The sequence below is a fragment of the Hippopotamus amphibius genome, chromosome 14 (assembly GCF_030028045.1).
Source record: "Hippopotamus amphibius kiboko isolate mHipAmp2 chromosome 14, mHipAmp2.hap2, whole genome shotgun sequence".
Classification (NCBI taxonomy): Eukaryota; Metazoa; Chordata; class Mammalia; order Artiodactyla; family Hippopotamidae; genus Hippopotamus; species Hippopotamus amphibius.
Genome location: NC_080199.1, coordinates 77128070 through 77148472, shown reverse-complemented (window position 1 = coordinate 77148472; position 20403 = coordinate 77128070). Strand labels below are relative to the sequence as shown.

Here is a 20403-nt window from a genome sequence, read left to right as displayed (position 1 = left end):
AGGATTCGGTCCCTGGGCCTGGAGGGGAACTCTCCCCGGGGAGGGGAGGCTCTGGCCCCTGCTCCGCGCATCCCCTCAGTCCCCGTGGCCCTGTCTCCAGCGGTGCGCCCCTCACCAGCCCCGCAGGGCCTGCAGTCGTCCCTGCCCCGCGGCCAGGCTGGCTGGGGTGGGGGAGGGGAGCGGAGGGGTGGGGGAGGGGCGAGGGGCGGGAGGGGCCGAGGTTCCCACCCCCGGGAGAGGCACCTCAGCGTTGGGGACCAGCGTGGGGCGGGGCGGGGCGGAGCCGGCAAGCTGCGCGCATCTCCAGGGGCCGCCAGAGGTACAGAGGCGGCGCGTCGCCCAGAGCATCCTTTCCCGCTGGTCCCCGCCCGCCCGTGCGGCTGCCTCTGCCTGGCGTGACTTCTTTGTGTTTTGCTTTCTGCACGCGCCTCTTCTCTGCAGGACCTGTTCGTCCTTCTTCGGGCTACAAGAAGGCGGATGATGAGATGTCCCGGGCCACGTCTGTTGGAGACCAGCTGGACGCACCAGCCCGCACCATTTACCTCAACCAACCGCATCTCAACAAATTCCGTGACAACCAGATCAGGTAGGAGGTGGTGGCCGAGAGTCGCAGGAGGCAGTTAATCCACAGCTGGGAGGGGCTCGGCTTCCTCTCCTTGGCTGTTCCTCGCTCCTAGCCAGCCCCCACCCCCTCTCTGCTGCCTCTAGCCCCTTGCACTCCCCTCCCCCTCAAGCCTGGCAGCTACACCCGCGTTTCCAGCTGGGTCGAGGGAATATAGCTTGTGCCTTTCCCTCCTTTGCATTGGTTCTGTGCTCACGCTGTCTGTGAGCCTGCAGGATGTTTCTAGGCTTCTGTTCCTGGCAAAAATGAGGTTTCTTCTCTCTTCTCCCTGAGTGCCTTTCCGAGAGCTCCCCAGTCCTGTTTTCAGCCAATTGATAGCTCTCCTTAGCAATTTACTGACTGTAAAGTGGAGAAGTGCTTTATAACGGTATCCCTCAGGTCACAAGAGCTCGCATTCAGCTCTCAACGCCCAGGACATTTGTTAAGACGGCTTTGTTTGCTGGGAAACTTTGCCCAGAGTTAGCAGGAAGGTGGATGGACACTAACATTTAAATGTCTGCTTTTTGCTGTCCACTCTGTCCAATGCTTTAGCTACACTGGCTTTATAAAACCTCACAAACTCTTTTTTTTTATAAATTTATTTATTTTATTTATTTATTGGCTGCGTTGGGTCTTCGTTGCTGCACACAGGCTTTCTCTAGTTTCTGCGAGCGGAGGCTACTCTTCATTGTGGTGCACAGGCTCCTCACTGTAGTGGCTTCTCTTGTTGTGGGGCATGGGCCCTAGGCGCGTGGGCTTCAATAGTTGTGGCACATGGGCTCAATAGTTGTGGCTCACGGGCTCTAGAGCACAGGCTCAACAGTTGTGGCACACGGGCTTAGTTGCTCTGTGGCATGTGGAATCGTCCCAGAACAGGGCTCGAACCCGTGTCTCCTGCATTGGCAGGCAGATTATTTACCACTGTGCCACCTACGAAGTCCAAACCTCACAGACTCTTGAAGGCAGCCTTCCCTTCAGATGAGGAGACTGACAGAGAAGGATGTTAAAGCGCCTGTGGCTGTTGAGCTACTGAACAGCAGAGCTGAAATAGAACCCAGCCTGCCTGACTGCTAGGCTCAAAGTCTTTCTGCTGTGCAAAGCTAGATCTTTTAGGCACAGGAGTTAGCATGTTTGCAAATTTCATTAAACTTCCAGGCTTAGACAACTTTATCTCTGGAAGTGACTTCAGAGGATGTAGTTCTGTGAGTGGCTCAGAACACCACACTCAGGTGTATAGAAGGTAAGTGATTGGTCAGGCTACACACAGATTATTGACAAACCTGAATTCCAATCCAGGGCTCCTTCATGAAAGCGCCGACTAAATCCTTGTTATGTGTTAAGCGTTCCTCTGTAGCCTTAGCACTTGAACTTAGCCTGACATCTTTATTCGGAAAGGCCTGGCTGTTGGATATTACTGTAACTTGATAGGATTTGGGATAAAATAATGGTGCATATACTCTACAGAAGTGACACTTTTTTTTTAATTAAACAAGTGTTAGGTTATCCAGGCTTTATTTTTGGTCTTAAGAATGACCGTCGGGGCCTATTTTATACTTAAATATATATCTTGGAAGAATGGCTGAAGCCAACGTCAAGGATGAGCGGGCTTGGTTTCAGATACAGAGCCTCAACCACCAGTTACCACTTCATCCACGAGAACAGCTCTAATGAAAACGACGGTAACAAAAGTTGGCGAGAATGTGGGGAGATAGGAACCCTCCTACACTGCTGGTGGGAGTGAAAAATGGCGCAGCTGCTTTGGGGAACAGTTTGACAGTTTCTTAAGGTTACATGTAACGTGACATATGATCCAGCGGTGCAGAGTGTATATACCCAAGAGAAACGAAGACATATGTCCGCAGGAAAACTGGTGCAAACGTTCAGAGCGGCAGCAGCATGGTAGCCAAAAGCGGAAGCAGCCCCGAAGCCTGGCAACTGACCGATGAATACGTAAAATGTGGTCTGTCCATACAGTGGGATATCATGGGGCCACAGAAAGGGATGCAGTCCTACAACTCTTAGAACGCATTATGCTAAGAGAAAGACGCCAGTAACAGGCCGCACGTGTGATGGCATTTGTATGAAATATCCAGAGGAGGCAAATCTATGGAGACATAAGACAGATGAGCGGTTTCCAGGGCTGAGGACAAAGGTGGGACAAGTGGAGTGACTGTCTCATACGTGCAGTTTCCTTTTGGGGTGATGGTTACACAACGCTGTGAAATATACTTAAACCATCTGGAATCCCACACTGAGATACAGTGCCATCCCCTCAGCCTTTCTCGTTTGTTTCTAACTTTAAGATATCTTTAAACAGTATTTTTGCTTAGTTCCTACTAATTTCTTTAATTTTGGTATCCGTGTGTGCATGCTTAAATTGGGAAATAGGGGTCTTTGTTTTTTGTCTGAATTCTCTAGTTCCCATGAAAGGTGAAGCGTTTTCAAAGCCTTGGTAATGGGGGCCTCACCACCTGTTCTGTAATTAAGACTCACACGGACTTTTTAAAAAAATTTTATTTTTTTATTGAAGTATAGTTTATTTACGATGTAGTGTTAGTTTCGGGTGTACAGCAAAGTGATTCAGTTATACGCATGTATGTACACATATATATCTATTTTTCAGGTTCTTTTCCATTGTAGGTTATTACAAGATATTAAACATAGCTCCCCGTGCTGCACAGTAGGTCCTTGTTGTTTATCTATTTTATATACAGTAGTGCGTATATCTGTTAATCACATCCTCCTAATTTATCCCTTCTCACACCCTTCCCTTTTGGTAACCGTAACTTTGTTCTCTGTCTGAAGACTCACGTTGACTGGAGACTGATTTTTTTTATCATCACTCGAGGGTTCCAGCGACTGCCTGGTACGCAGTTTCATTTGTGCCTTTTTGGGGTGGGGGAGGGCTAAGTGGGAGTGTACCGTGGGTTGGCCAGGAATAAAGTAGGTAGACACAAACCATTCCACTTAAAGCCTTGTATGTGACTGCATAATTGAATGTCAACTATATTAAATCTTACAGTTCATAGAGTTTCTCATGTCATGGTTTATTCTGTGAGCATAGGTTTCAGAATATACTGAACGGGCTCTAAGAAATTAAAGTGTAGTGCCTGCTGTTCTAAGAAAGCATCTTCCAGTATTCGCTTTACCTCGACTGTATTTAATGAGAAATTGCTACTGGTCATGTGACTTGTAGTTCATTAGAGAGTTGGTTTTGAAAGCTTCTTGGCATTATAGCTCAAGGAATTTACAAATGTTGAGCTGCAGTGTTTTAGCGCTTGACTACCGCTGAAATCAAGCTTTAAAAAATATTTATTTATTTTTTAAAGGCTTTTTATTTTGGTCATGAATGTTTGCTGAAAGTTGATAAAGCTACTCAAAGGAATATTTTCATAAGAGAGTGTTGATAAAAGATTTCTTTTTCTTAGTATTGTTTTTCTTGTGAAAACAATAATGGGTTTTCTTGGAAGCTGGGATGTGGAGTGTTTATCCCAGATGGTTTGTGTCTAAATTGAGGCATTTGAGAAGATGGGACCACGTGGGACGGACATGGCTCCTGCGGCTCCGTGGAGTGGGGGTGTCGGGTGTATTCGACGCCCTGCACCTCCGCAGGCTGGCCCTCCCCGGAACCGAGCTCTCTCACTTACCTTCCCCACCCCCGGCCCTTGCTGGCTTGGAACCTCATCATGTTGGCAGTCGCTCTGTGACAGTCTTCATGGGCAACTGTTGTCTTGACTTCACGGCAGGGGTAGTGGGGGGATGGGTGTCGGAGGGACGTGGTGGTTGGGTATTTGGGGAGATGGAGGGGGCAGCATGGTACCACTCAGGGCTGGGATGGACGGCCTGGGGTTAACGTTTGGACTGGTGTGTCTATCCAAGAAGGAGGCTCCACCAGGTGAGCGGGAGTGCGAAGGTCACTGCTGGGGTTGACTGTGACCTTGGCAGCCCCAGGGGAATGCCAGACATGGTGACTTATTCCAGGCAATTCCTTGAAATTCTGGGAGGGTCCATGCCATGTAGATGGATGTCTCTCTAAACCTTGTTCTTGACGCTGAAAGTAACACCCGTGTTTGGTCTGAAGCTGTGGCAGGTCAAAGTTTTCCATTAATGAAGGCAATGAGTTTGGATTATTATAATCCTGGAGAAATAGAACATGGGCTTCTTCTCCTAGGCGCTGATTTCTCTAGGACCTTAACTCTGAAGACAGTAACAGTCTTCAGTCATCCAGAAATGAGTAGATTTTACCGTGTAATTATTATAGCTACACATGAAAGATTATATACATGTCCACTTTACAAGATTCCTTTTTTCTGACGTGTACAATCACGTCTCCTTTAAAACTTAACAGCTTTATTGAGATATAATCCACATACTATATAATTCACCCATCTAAAGGGTACAGCTCCATGGCTTTTAGTATATTCAGAGTTGTACAACCATCACCACAGCTTGAACATTTTATCACTTCCAGAAGAAACTCTGTACCCTTTAGCTGTCATCTCCCCATCCCTTCCTCCCTGAGCCCAAAGCAACCACTAATCTACTTTCTATCTGTATAGATTTTCCTATTCTGGACATTTCCTATGAGTAATACCATTTCCCTTTAAGCATTCTAAGTTAAATATTAAAAGCTTATAGAAAGCTTGCCATTTACAGGAACCTGGTGGCAAATAATTTTGTGTGTCTAAAAAAGTGTTTCAAGTTAAAAATTACTTTCTGGAAACCATCTTAACCATTTACTGATCAAAGGAATGGGTGATATTCATGTCATCAAGATCAAGTGCGTGCAGTCTTTTTATGTGAACGTGGGCATGCCGTTTAAGACAGTGGCTTTCAAGGCTGTCAAGTGGTTTTCTCCAGTGTTTGAGCGGAGGTCTGCAAGTTAGGAATGTTTACAGATGCTCAGTTTTGAATGAGTCATTCATTTCAGGTGGGAGTTTAAGCCAGCGAAAATCTTCATTAAAGCAGTAATTCGAGCTTTGTCAGGCTATTGCATTGCTTCAGGTTGGCTTGTCTTAAAAGAAAATTGCTTCCTGTGAATATTTCGTTGGTTTTGTCAGGATAAGTTTGAAATAGAATTTTGCCTTTATAGAAAAGAGAATTGGACATAGGTAGTAGGTTTTACAGCATCAGAGTTTCATAATATTATGCTGGGATCCTTATGTCTGAGAGGGTATGTTTGTCTTAAGGAGTGAAGGGAACAAAGTCATCTCCAAAAACAGTTTGTACATGAATAGCGGTGGTAAATGACGTATATGGTTCCAGATCTAAGCTCATGAAGGGCTACAAGGATGAGTGATTCTCTCTAAATGGCTAAAACTGCAGAATTTAGGTAGAATCTGGTCTTCACACTTAAGGTGCTTACAGCTGAACAGAGAAACGACACCAAGATCCTGGTAACAGTCCTTCCTTTTGATTCACACACAGATTGTTGCCTTGAAACCAAGGTTCAGAGATCTCATGTGAGATCTTTAAACCTTTGCCAAGTTTGGTAAAGGTATATAAAATCCTTATCAAGAATAGTTGATTATGTTGAAAGCATTCCATTTACCTACTTTAAAATGGCCTCAAGATTTTCTTCCATTTTTGTTGGTTTTTGCTGATCTGTTTATATTTTGAAGGAAACTTGTATGTACTTAAGGCGTACAACGTGATGGTTTGATTCACATCATGAAAGACTACCGTCAAGCTTATTAACATGTAATCTCTTCCCATAGTTATCATAAACTGGTTTTAATTTTGAGACACATACTTGGTTAATCTCCAAACCAAGCACTCCTATCCTATATTTTCTGAATGTGAATGTCACAGCGTATTCAGAATTCTTACTTTATACATGCCAGGAGCAATTAAGGCCATAGAAGATGCTTGTAATTGGAACTCTTATCAGGTTTGCACCCCTGGACAAGGCTTTTGAGGCATTCTGCAGTGAAAGCATTCACATCGGGGGGCCTTTGGCATGTGTATTTTGGGTAACCATGAAATGCTTGAGCTTTCTTGAAGTGTAGTTATTTTTAGAAACAAAAAATGTGTCAGCCTTGGGCCAGTTTTGTATTTGTTTCTAAGGAAACAGCAAATGTCTAGGAGAACCGACTTGGAAGGGTGATTTCTTTATCAAGTTGACCCTTGTATGCATAGATCTGGGGCATATTTATTTTGTTTTTGTTTTGACTTTTTATTTATTTGCTGAATTTCCAGAACCAGGTACGCTGGAACAAAGGATGTGACTACTTCATGGTTGCCAGGTGGCTCTGTAGCTTTTGTCAGCACAGGAATTGGGTGCATTTCATGGAGGTTTCATGGCTGTTTTCCTCCTGTCGTATTAGAGGCCCTCCTTGCTTCCCATCCTTGGTCTGGGGCACATTTTGAATTTGCCTAAGGAAATGTCTGTGCTATTCCCACTTATGAAAACAGGCAAAGGTGCTGGGTTTGAGCTCTAATCAGTAACTTGTTTTCCCCTCCCCTATTCCCAGATGCTGTTTAACTCTTACTGTCTCCTGTGAACTTGAGCGCTTCCAGTTCTCCCTGATGAAAAGAATTAAGCAATAGAATGTGTGAAAAACAAGTTAAAATTAACCAGAATTGGAGGAGGTGAGGGCTATGTGACAAATAAATGCAGTATCAGTTCTAAGTCAGATCTTGGAACAGAAAAGGTACATTGGAGAAAACACTGAACTTGTTTTTCTAATTGAAGTCTAGTTGATTTACAGTGTTGTGCTAATTTCTGCTGTCCAGCAAAGTGATTCAGTTATACGTGTATATACCTTCTTATATTCTTTTCCACTGTGGTTTATCTCAGGATATTGAGTATAGTCCCCTGTGCTCTACAGCAGGACCTTGTTGTTTATCTGTTCTATATGTAATAGTTTGCATCTGCTCATCCCAAACTCCCAGTCCTTCCCTCCCCCACCTACCCTCCTTGGCAACCACAAGTCTATTATGTGTCTTTGAGTCTGCTTCTGTTTCATAGAGAAGTTTGTTTGTGTCATATTTTAGATTCCACATACAGGTGATAGCCTATGGTGTTTGTCTTTCTCTTTCTGACTTAATTCACTTAGTATGATAATGTCTGCTTGCAACCCTGTTGCTGCAAATGGCATTATTTCATACTTTTTCACGGCTGAGTAGTATTCCATTGTATGTACGTAACACTGGTGAACTTTTAACTCTGTAGTGGGGGTACTATTGCACCAGTGTCATATTAAATTACTTTTGGTCATGATGCTATGGTGATGGGAGATGCAGACTTTGTGGGGGGACTGGGTGAACGTTGATGGCAACCCTGTACATCGGTTACAACTCTTCTGTGAGTATAAACTTATCTCAAAATAAAAACATATTAAAAACCAGAAGTATCTGGGAGAGTAGGAACTCAATGAGCAGCTCTTATCTTTCTGTTGTTGCTTTGGGCAACGTCGGGTCCGTGTTGGAGACAGACGTGTGTTTGCAGGGGTGGTGGTCAGCGGAGACTGGGCCAGTGTCTTCGCATGTCTGTTGTGCCGGTCGGATGGGAAGACAGCATCCCTTACCCGGCAACAGTGGAGTCTGTTTGCAAACGTCCCGAGGTAGTTTGTGTTGAAGTTGAAAATGTAGAACCGTGGGCTGCAGAAAATTCTGCAGTCAGAGTTCAGTCACGGGAGCTTTTGTATGGTTATCTAGAAAGTAGCCTCTAAGTGTTCATCCTGCTACTTCTGGCTGAGTCACTCAACAGACAGCAGAAGCTTGCTCAGAAAGGCTAATCAGCAGCCCTTTCAGGAGAGACAAACACAAAGGGAGAGAGAACAAAAGGGGGAGGGCTGACCATTGTTGGGAAGCAGGGATGGTTTACAAAGAAATTTCCTGAAATCCATGAGGTTGGCGTTGGTCCTCTCTGAATGCTGATCTACCCTTTTCTCTTAAATGAAAGCCAGCTCTTCACAACTCAAACTGTAGGCTTTTAGATACTCACCCGTCTTTTATTAGGTGTAGTTAGGAGAGGATTTGGGGTTGAGTTCGGGATGTTATGATTGGCCCTTGGGAGGGATGATGCTCTGTGTCTTCAGGATTTGTCCTCCACAGGCTCCTGGCGAGTGTTGGCTGGCTTGGGCTTTCAGACCCGCCCCAGAGGAGCTTACAGCTGGGGAGGGAGCCTCGCTCTGTCTCATAAGCTCTGCATCCACATCAGTGGCCTCCAGACTTCTCTGATCACATCTCATCAGTAACACTTTTTACCAGGAACCTGTAATATGTCTATTTAACTGTCTGTCTGGATCACTGTCCTTATCTGAAGACGCAGTACGTATTTACCAAGATTCTCCGTTAAGAATTATGGATGTCAGTCTGCATTGTTGGTAACTTTCTTGATTTTGAATATTTTTGGCTGATTGATCCGATTTAATTAAATTATCCTAACATTTACTTAGGAAGAAAGATTTTGAAGAGCTTTTATTTCTTAGAAGTGCCAATTCTACTGTTTTATTTGCTGGTCATTAGTTTATCATTTTCAATCTGCAGTTTGCTTCATAGCATGATTCTTAGCCATGTGTTCTCTTTGGGAGGGTTAGTTGAGTTGAAATGAGATAAAATGAATCACAAGTGCACCTAGCTGGACACAGACACTGAAACACATAGTCGTAAGCAGGGGGAATGGCCAGGGAAGGGCGCCTCTATTACTCCCTGTCTTGGGCATCTCGGCTGCCACCATAGAACACCGTAGCCTCGGGGGCATCGACAGCAGAGGTGTGTTTTCTCACAGTTCTAGAGGCGGGAGGTCCACGATGCGGGTGCCAGCATGGTCACGTTCTGGTGACGACCCACCTCCCGGCTTGCAGACGGCCCCCTTCTCACATGGGAAGGAGAGAGAGAGAGACCAGGCTGTCTGGTGTCCCTTCTGGTGAGGGCACTGATGCCATCATGGGGCCCCGCCCTCAGGACCTCATCTCAAATTAACCGCCTCCCAAAGGCCCCATCTCCAAACGCCATCACGGGGGGTGGGGGGAGTTAGGGCTTCAACATAAAGATTTTCGGGGGACAGTTCAATGCACAGCACCCCCCCAACCCCCACCCCCACTGTTAGGGAGCTTGTCCTTCAGCTGTGTTACAGAGGATCATGGGGGCACCACGGTCCACCCACTCAGTAAAAGTTATTAAAGCTTAACTTTTGGAGGTACATGTACCTGTAAGCTCTGGTACCTTCCTCCCATACCCCACGGTGAAACCACCTCTTTCGGTTCTCTTCCTTGGGAGAAAACGAGGTCGTTTGACCCAGTCTGGCTTTGACCTTAGGGCTCAGCAGCACTGAGACGGATGACAGTGAGGAGGCTTGAGCACCGCTTCCAAGCCTGAGCTGACCTGTGCTTAGGGAAGCACATCCGTCCCCTCTGTGAAGACGGATGCACGGGGGCTGGGGGTGGGTCGTGGCTCTGCGGGGCAGCCCAGCAGCAGAGCAGGGGAAGCTGCGGCAGGTGACCAGTGAGCTGGGTTGGAGGTGAGTAACGGTTCCCGTGGTGGGCTGGGCATCCAGGCATGGGGGAGGCACACGCGAAGGGCAGAAGGTTTACCAGCCATGAGGGGCCGTGGGAGGCCAGGCTCCTGGAGGTGGGTTAGTTGCAGAGAAGAAGGCTTTTAAAGGGGCAGGTGACAGCGTTAAACTTGTGTCTGGGACCCTTCTGGCTGATTCAGTTATAGAAAGGAATACTCAGATTATCCAATCAAAAAATGACTCCTTCATTTCTGCTGCTGCACAGGGTGGAGGTTTTGAAAGTATTGGCTGGCATGTGAAATGTGTTACCAAGCTCTGACAATTTAAAAATAGAGCTCTTTATTTCAAAACTGTAAGGCTGTTGGCTGAATAGTATCGTACTTACCTCCCCAGTATTCCATCGCTGCTAAACTGCCTCATGTTAATTTTTAATGTTACATTTGCAAATCATGAATCATTCTAGTGTTGATATTTCAGAATAAATTGAATTACTTCATAAATGACCGCAGCAAGGGCAAACAGAAATATTGACTTCTCTCGGTGCTACTGTTTGGCCGGCCAGCTGTCACACGGTTTCACTGCCGCTCGGATTTCAGTCAAGTTTTGTTCACTGTGTTTCCTTAGATGTTGCAGGAGAAGTAATTTCAAGGCCAGGAGGAAGTGTGTGGGTGTGTATATACACAGTTATTCTCCATACGGATGTCTTGACCTGCGTCAACCATGTTTATAAGCTCAATATTGTCAGTGTGAAGAGGTTGGGAAACCGCGAGGCCCAAGATAACACCATGGGAAATCCCTTCTGGTGTCTTTACCAGTCTCCTTCCCCCATTCTGTGTAAACTTGCACGCGTGCACACAAGCCCGAAACTCTCATTTAACGCTTATAATTCATTTGCCTACAAACAAACATGTCTCCTTTGAGGGTTGGAGAAGTTATCTATATCTATATCTACCCTTTAAGGGTATTTTTGCCCTTAAAACCTGTACCTGGAAACTCCAGAACTGCATGCATATATGAAACTGAGGGCCTGTTGAGAAAGCTTGATGTCGTGAATCAGCTAGTGTGTAATTCCAGTTTTTGAGGACCATGCCTTTTGAGTCTCGTGGTCCACATGAGAGTAACTCTCTTCGGAGGGTGCATGGGCTCAATGCAGTGCTGCAAAAATTGTTTGCACACATCATACACTTACCTAGACAAGACGCTGCTCTTACTGCAGTGCTGGTGTTGGCTGTCGGGTAGAATCGGTGTTTTATAGAAACCAAGCCATGATGTTTACGGATTGGGGAACAGTGGATTGCTTTACAAGGAAGTTAGCTCAGGTAGGTTTTAAATCATAATACATTCTACATAAATAGTTCACAGATGCTATGTTTTCTCACATAGCAGTTGAGGATAAGTCTATCACACATTGCATGTTCTTTTGAACTATTGTGCTAAGGGACCTCATGAGTTTTGGTATTTTGAGATACTACAGTTGGAAAAAAATGAATACAATAAGAATGTTAGGCTTTTTGAGAAACTCATATGCTGTTTACTTTTTGAAATACATTGGGTACTTAAAAAATTAGAACAGCCTAAAAATGGGCCCACATATGTCCACAGAATAATATTAATGTTTATAACATAATGAATAGAACAGTGATTGAGTGATAGAGCTCTGGAACGTCTGAGGTGTGTTCTCTGCTTAGTAAGTCGTTGAAGATAGTCATTAAGGGGGAGGGGAGAGGGGGAGGGTTGGGTTGGGAGTTTGGGATTTGCAGATGTAAACTATTCCATAGAGAACAGATAAACGACAAGGTCCTACTGTATAGCACAGCGGAGTATATCTGTATCCCATGATAAAGCAGAATGGAAAAGAATATGAAAAAATATACACGTCTATAGCTGAGTCACTTTGCTCTACAGCAGGAATTAACACATTGTAAATCAAGTGTACTTCAATAAAACTAAAAGAAAAAAGGTTTTGTCTCTAAAACCTTTATGCCGGGTTGATGTAGCCCATAAATGATCAAGTGCGTTTTTGTGAAATCTTTGAAAATGGCATCCGTGCCGATGGTCCCTTTTCGCCCTCAATTTTTAATTATCTTAATAGTAATTTTTTAAAGCTCTTTTTTGGAATATAATTGCTTTACACTGTTGTGCCAGTTCGCCCTCAATGTCTTGTTCTTGTCGTGCTTGTACTCCACAGGCTCTATTGTGCTTCTCATTTCCTGTCGCGTGGTTGGGGAGACCAGGATTTATAGATCATTTTTTTGAAAAACCTTACGTTGCATAGGAAAAATCTATGTTTATTTGGTCTGGGACGGAGCTGTCATTTCTGTTGGAAACTAGCCACTCAGTGATTTTGTTGAAGGTGGTCCGTATTGTCACCTGTCCCCCGGTGCGTATGTCACAGGATTATTGGGAGGATTAATTAGTATGCATAATTAGTGAATTAATGTGCAGAAAACACTGTCAACAGTGCCTGGCTAAGTGCTTTGTGAATTTTGATATTCCTGTCGATTGCATTTTAGATTGTATGTTTGGCAATAACTTTCCACTAGACTTTGTACATAATCACTTGAGTTAAAAAAAACAACAACAAACAGATTTGGAGTTGCATAAATGGCGAGTAAACAATAACGTGTACATTGAGTAGGCTGAGTGGATGTAAGGAACAAACACTTTGCTTTTGTAGCAACCTGATTTTTAAGATTTCATTTTAGTGTTTGCCTGAGGTTATCACAGAGAATTTTAAGTTACTAAGTACTTATTGGAAAAACAGTAAGAGAAAAAACTAGCAGTGTAAACTCTTTGAATGACCAGAGGCGGGAAGGCAGTGTGGTGAAGTAAAATGGGCGAAGCAAACCTGGTGTCTAGGTCTTGGCTCTCCCGGTTTCTGGCTGAGTGACCTGTGCCAGTAGTTTCTCTGAGGCTGCGTTTCCTCATTTGTGAGATGGCAGCAAACTTCCTTGAAAGGCGCCTGTGATGTTAAATGAGGCTTCAAATGTGAATGTTGAGAATGTAATGCACCGTGGATATTGCCTCTCTGGTCATTCATAATATGTCATGTAGGCCTGGCGCTACTTTCTTTCCCTTTTTTCTTTTTAACTGTGCTAAATACACAAAACGTTAAGTTTACCATCCTAATTATTTTAAGTCTACCATTCAGTAGGGTCAAGTAAACTCACATTGCCATGCAGACAATCTCCAGGACTCTTCCTCTTCCCAAACTGAGACTTTCTATCCATTCAACCTCCCCCTCCCCCTGGCCACCACCATTCTACTTCCTGTCTCAATGAATCTATCTGCTGCAATGCCTCCCAGAATCCTCTACTGCCCTTTGAAGTGTAAGGAGTTTCAGGACTCTATCAAGCTGTTGTTTTTATGGTGTCTCCATCCTTTGATTCTTCTGTGCTTGATCTTACGTCTCGCTGTGTACCATGGCAAGCAGCATTTTTCAAAATAGGCATAAAAGTTTAAAGGAAATTCAAATGACAGTTTGCCTCTTGATTTCTGCAGCGTGGTTGACTTTACCCATTTTTCCTTGGTGGTCCCAGGAAAGTTGGGATACTCCTGGACCAGGATGGAGTGTTGAAGGCTAGGGAAGAAGCTTGGTGGGATTGGGCATGGCTTTAACCAGACCTGCCTTGTCGAGTAGGTGTTTTCTCCTGCCCTGGTTCAGGCTCTCATTTCTCCACTTGCTACCGTGACCCATCCCCCGACCCCACAACCATTTCCTTTCCTAGTGGTTCTCATTCCAGAACAGTGAGGGTGCTGGGATTCTCCGTCCTGGGACCATTGCTACTTGTGCTTTGTCTTCAGGAAGATATGCAAGGCTGTGCTCATTAGACCCCTGGATTCCCGCTCCATCAGCCCCCGTTCCTCCTCATCCTGTGTTCTGGCTGCAGCGAGGTGCTCCCTGGGCCTTTAATCACACACTTTCCCTGGAATGCTTTCTCCTTTCCGTCTTTCAAGGTCTTTTAAGGTTTGGGTCCCACATCTCTCTTTTTAAAAAATTTATTGAAGTGTAGTTGGTTTACAATGTTGTGTTAATTTCTGCTGTACAGCAAAGTGACTCAATTATACACATATATATTCTTTTTCATATTCTTTTCCATGATGGTTCATCACAGGAGGGTCTCACATCTCTTAAGAAGCCTGTCCTTCTTGTCTCCCATCTCCCGCCCCCTTGGAAGGTCTAGCCCCCTCCCAGCCCTGCAGCGCTGCTGACTTTTCTGTTGGGGACTTAGCCTGTTGGGTTGTATCTCATCTGTTTTTATGCCTGAACCCCCAGCTCTGCTGTATCATCCTTGATGGCAAACTCTGTCCAATTTACCTAGCGTCCTCCCCGGCACCGTTCCTGGTCAGTCGGAAGTAGAAAGTCTTTGCTGAATGACTTTCTTCCACAGGTGAAGGTCAGACCTGAGCAGAAACTAGGAATTGGCTTCACATGTTGTTCTAAGATTTGCCGTCCTACTTAATTGCTTATTGAACAGAGCTGAACCCCCAAAGCAGTTACTTAAGCCTCAGAAATTGATGTTTTGTGTGGTTTTGATGTTTTGCTTTTATATATAAAGTACTCTTGAAAGGGGGCGCCGAGTTAAATGCTTTTAAAGTCAGTTCTTCAGACTTAACAGATTGATGTCTGCCCTCAAACGCGGTGCCTTTGGGATTTAATGTGATAGCTGGCATCCTTAGTCATTTCTATCAGCTGACGTTTAAAATGTGTTCATTCTACAAATGTTTCTCTGGTCCCTGGTACAGCCCAGTCCCTGAGCTGCCCTTGGGGAGCCAGTGGAAAAGCAGAGCCCCTGCGTTCATGATCCTGTTCATCTTGTGACTCTCTCTCCTCTTTTCCCGCTCTCTGCTTTAGCCTTTGGGGTGGGTCTGGGTGCAGGTGATGGCTTAGGGACCACATGTGTTACCCAGGCCTGGATCTCCTAGTTCCCCTCTGCTTTCGGGCTCACACGCTCAGCCTCTTAGCACAGGTGTTCCAGGAATAGGAGACGCAGAGTGGCCTCCTGGAGTGTTCTTCCCAGGTCACGGGCGGGTCGTGCCGTGTGTAAGTTTCCTCTTGAGCTCACCTTGGGGGACACACCACACCCAGGCAAGGGGGACAGGCTCCCACTTCCGAGCCTGCACCCCAAAGGAGAGGCCAGGCAGGAGGTGTGGGCGAGGGGGAGCTGGGGTCCCTGCTTCACAGGTGAGGAAACCTGCAAGAAAAAGGTCCATAACTCACCTGAGCCCTGAAGTTCTTGGAGGACCAAGGAACCATCTGCCCGAGGTGCAGACAGTAAAACTGACTAAAGGTCCGTCTGCTGTGCCTTGTCCTTGTGCACCAGCGTTGGCCTGCAGCGTGGGCAGTAAAAACACTCCCTGAAAATGTCTTCAGTCGAACTAAGTTCTAAACAATTGAAGTGATGATTATTTAGTTTTAAAGATTATATATACACACACACACATATATAAAAAGTATATACATCCTCAAGTTGGACTCCCTTGGATGGAAGATGCCTTAGAGGACTGGGGCAGGGAGGGTGGGGGGGACTCGAGGGGGGGGCGTCAAGGAAGGGAGGGAATATGGGGATATGTGTATAAAAACAGTTGATTGAACCTGGTGTACCCCCCCCAAAAAAAAAAAAGAATTTAAGAAAAAATATTGCAAATATTGAATAGTAATTAGTGCTAACATATGCAACTAAATCTCACTTTTGTTCTACTAAAAAAAAAAAGTATATACACATATACACTTCAAACTAGCACATTTTTTTGATTTAAATAGGTATTATATTTGACATGGGAATCAATTAGGAGCACTCCCAGGTAACCCTTGGCCCCCATCTACCGCACACAGACTAGATTTATTTTATTTTATATCTTGTAAATTTAATCTAATTTTTTTTGGCTGTGCTGCACATTCTTGGCATGCAGGATCTTAGTTCCAGGGACTGAACCTGTGCCCCCTGCAGTGGAAGCATGGAGTCTTAACCACCTGACCACCAGGAAAGCCCCCCCCACCTTTTCCCCCCTTTTTTTTCAGACTAGGTTTAATCTTAAAATTGAAACTTTTTCACAATGATTCATTATTTGCAATTTGGAGACCAAGAAAATAAAAACCTAACATTAGTGGTACGATTTAGTAGTTGTCTAAATTATATTTCTTGCAGACTTTTCAGTTTTGTTAAATTTCACCTGTGAGTTACTTGACAATTATTGATGTAGATATTGTAGCAGCCAAAGGATCAAAATTCAAACTGCTATGCAGATATAAAAGTGATTGAATGAAAAGCTTTTTCTTGTACTATAATTTTAGTATTTATTGGCATGATTAGATAAAGCTTAATAAAGACCGTATTTGCTGTTTCCTGGTCAATTTTATGTGTTTTAATTTCATGATTGTTCCTGAAAGTAATGTTGCCACACGGGAGGGGGACTATTAAAACGCAGTCTTCTCTGGGTGTGTGACACACCAGATGCACGCTGCACCTCCATGTCATCCTGGGTCTCACGCTGCCCTTGACCGCGGGCTGCATCTTCTCCTGCACCTGTGCAGGTGTACTTGGCCACAGCATCTTGTCTTCTGGGTCTAGGTTTCCTCTTGTGTAAAATGAGGGGCTTGAAGTAGGTCTTTCAGGGTCCGTTCCAGCTGGGGCATCCTGTGGTGACTGGACCCTGAGCCTGGCTCTGGGGGGACCTGTTGACCAGTGTCTGTTGTGACCCCCACACCTGGCATCCTTAGCACCTGAGGCGGGCGGGACCAGGTGTTCTTGCCCGTCGGCAGACGTTGCAGGTGGTCCGTGGACTTGCGGTGGATTCCCCTGCGACTAGGAGTGAGAGATTTGCTCTGGTCTCCTCTCCTCCGCCCTTGGGAGAAAATAGATTTTCTGTAGGACCCAGAGTTCCCGTGTTCAGACTTTTAATTTACATACCTCTGTGTTCTTACCTATCCAGTTAGTCTGGTAATAGCATTAGTCTCCCGTCACAGATTTCTTGGTCAATTCACTCACGATTTTTGCTTGATTTGTGCTGTGTCATTTATGTCATTTAATACAGAATTTACCACGCTGGTGGTGGCTGGCTCCAGTTAGTATTTTGGCCTTGCACGTATTCGCTGTTTCAACCTCAGACTTGATTTTGATGTAATAGTACAGCCTTTGCTTTCTTTTTGTTCACATTTGTGTTGTTGCTTGTGAATTTGTTTTTTTTCTAAGTAACAGAATCCCTGCAGAGCGCCTTCTCCTGTTCAGCGGGGCAGTTGGCCTCCGTTGTTGGCTGCACCTCCTGTTTTTGCTTACCTGCTTTGTCTCTGGACTCTTGGTGGTGGTTGCTAAGTTGCTAACACCTATCATGGAATTACTAACCAGATGGGGAACGGGAGGTGGAGCCGCCAGTCTGGACCGCACTGACCCTGCAGGTCTGGGATGGGCAGACAGGTGCACCCAGAGGTAAATATATTGGTCCAGGCAGGGCTTTTGTGGTAGGGGTCAAGGCTGGAGGTGGATTTGGTGACTCTGCACACACTGGTGGCAATTTGAGACACGGAAGTGAGTGGAGAAGATGCTTGAGGACATTGAACTAGACAGGGTCCCATCTAAGGGCCCCTCAGTGAAGGAGGGGAGGTGGTACCCAGGGAGGTGGGTGCAGAAGCCAAGGACAGCCCTTCGAGGAGAGAGGTGGGCAGGAACCCTTCCGCTGAGATCAGTCGAAGAAGCAAGAGAGGCTGGTGAAGGGGAGAAGCAAGGAGGAATTTTATATAAAAACAGATCTTGCCGGGAAGAGTCGTGAGCATGTTTGCAGGCTGAGGGGTAAGCGGGGAAGGGAGGAGAGGAAGGCTGAGGTGCTGGACAGTCAGCGGTACCAGACCCTGATGGAGGCACCGGGGGTTAAGGGGCAGACTGTGGACTTGGACGAGGACAGGAGAGCCATCCCTTCCTAAGAGAGAATGGGAAGGGCTGAGGCTCGAGGAAGAGCAGGGGCAGCTAGTGAGCTGGGGTCAAGGTGAATCAAGTCCAGTGTTCCCCGTGGCAGGGGGAGGGGCACAGCCCCAGAGGGAAGGGGCGGGTTGGGAGGGGTTGGGGGGGACAGGAGCAGCGACCTGGTGGTTGGGGGAGGGAGGGAACACCCTCCCCCCACCCCCGCCCCCACCCCCACCCCCGCCCCATGGCCCAGAGAACCCCGGGAAACACGTGTCACTGCACAGTGGAGGGCCCACTGGGCTTTGCTTCCTTGAGGAACACGCATTCGTGTTTTTTAAGCCTTTGGTAGAAAAAAAAAAAAAACCCAAATGAAGTTAAGAGATCAGCCTGGATGCTGCAGTGACTTCTGTGTGTGCTGGAGACTGTTCCGGAGAGGGCTGTGTGTGTGGTCGGGGAGCTTTGATCTTCCTGTCGCTGTGGGGGGGTCTTGCCGTATTGAAACGTGCATGAATATTTTATTAGGTTTCCTGGGGGCCAAACCGCTGCTGCAGAGGGAGGGCGGGGAGGCTGTGGTGACCGATGGATGCGGGAGGGGGCATGACAGGAGCGGGAACGGAGGGGATGAAGCCTGTGTCTTGTTTCTTTGCTTTTGCTTTTTGAAGGGCGGGGACTTTGGTTCCTGTGGGTTTTTAGAAGAGCTTTGCTTTTCTGATATTCACAGCACCTTCATCTGTGTTTAAAAAATTGAAAACAGAAGGATAAAAACTGAACTGAAGCTTCAGACAGTTTTATAACTGTTTTCAAACGCAGTCACCACTATCTTCCCGTCTCTTCTTTCGGACACCTTCTGTCCGCATCCATCCAGCCACGAGTAAGCGTGATGCTCCGGTGGTCTCCCTGTCCCAGCGATGTCCTCGGGCTTTGCCTGTGAGCTCCTCCCCCGCCCCCTCCCCTCTTGTCCCCTGGTGGCTCTTTGTTAAGTGGCATCCCTGGGATTACTGTCATCTTGTCCCACGGTCACCTCCTCTGGTGAGGGTCCCCCTTCCTGAGCCCAGTTGGGCGTTTGCTCAGCTCTGCCCTCTGCTGGAGGCTCCGTCCCCGACCGCTGTGTGAGCACCGCTGTCCTGGCGTGTGATTCATAAGGACTTTGAGGATCAGATTTGGGTAAACAAAACAGGGATGGGGACCCAAGAATGGTCCTGTTGTCACTCTCCTCTTCCAGCCTGGAGGTGGTACCCAGCTCCTCTTTGTTCAGAAGAGGCCAGAGTATGTCATGACCTCAGGATTGGCCGATGGTTAAGAAGTGGTGGGATTGGCTTTTGCAAGGGTTGATGAAGGATCCCATGTGTGTGTGTGTGTGTGTGTGTGTGTGTGTCTGTGAAAGTGAGAGCTGGAAGCGAGGATGGAGTCTAGTGGCCTTTGTCTCCCACCCTGTTTTTATTTCTTGCAATCACTTTCTTGCTTCCCGTAGCCAAGTTCTAAAAGTTTCATGTTGTGGGGCCCTTGATCTGAGCTCACAGTGCACGCTTCCTGGTTGGAGCGTTTTTTTTTGTCTCCCCCCTGGATTTGAACCTTTTGAACACAGAGGACATGATTCTTGTCCGTGTAACAGAAGCACTAATCACTGAGCAGTGCTTCCACCACTGTAAACCAATGTCTCCCAACACCGATGTTCCCCTGTCAATCAGACGAGACTCATCTGGCTGGAAAAGTTGGAAATAACATTCTGTCTGAGTTTAGAGACATGTGTGTGGTATGCAGTCACGTTAGTGAATAGATAAATTATTACTTGTTCAGCGTAAGTATCGGACGTGCTCCTTTTTGCCCCTGGGGGTTGTGATGTAACAGTGTAAGGATAGAAACATGAAAATATCAGTGACGTGACACTTGAAGTGTGTAAGTCACATTGGGGATACAGTGTTTGAAATGCACGGAGCCAGAAGCTAGTCTGTAGGCAAACCTTCCCATCTTTAAGTTTTATGTGTAGGAGACATTAGAGAGACATGCCTCTGAATTTGACAGCAGTCATAAAAATGTACATGACGTTGCTGTTCACGAATTATGAAGAGGAAAGAAACATTACCGAAAGATCAATGAGGAATAACTTCTTGACCGTACTAGGAGAATGAGCTATCTTTCTATTCTTTCTATAAAAAACCATTCCCAAATTGTTGTGGAAGAATCTATTTAAGCAATGAAATAAGAAATATGGAGGAAAGTATTACAGAACACCAGATATTTAATAAAAATACTGTTTTCTGGATGTCACAACATGGTATGTTTCAGCCTTAATGAATTATGTCGTGACGTCTTCCCGCTCATTCTAAGTAAGTCTTCACTTTTGTACTCTATTTTGTTCTGGTAACTTTGTATTTTTTAAAAAATGAGGTGCCCAAATTGTATGCTTATTGTATACAAATTATATCCTGGGCCCCACAAAATCT

The 20403-nt window shown here is 45.8% G+C and overlaps 1 protein-coding gene across 1 annotated transcript in view; it reads left to right on the top strand.

The window, feature by feature from the left end:
• Nucleotides 1–470: 470 nt before the first annotated feature.
• LOC130835882 (phospholipid-transporting ATPase IB) overlaps nt 471–20403 on the top strand; it is a 416937-nt gene continuing 397004 nt past the window's right edge. Inside the window, exon 1 of the mRNA XM_057707762.1 lies at nt 471–586. Coding sequence (XP_057563745.1) covers nt 486–586 — 101 coding nt within the window. The 5' untranslated portion in view covers nt 471–485. The remainder of the gene's footprint in view (nt 587–20403) is intronic.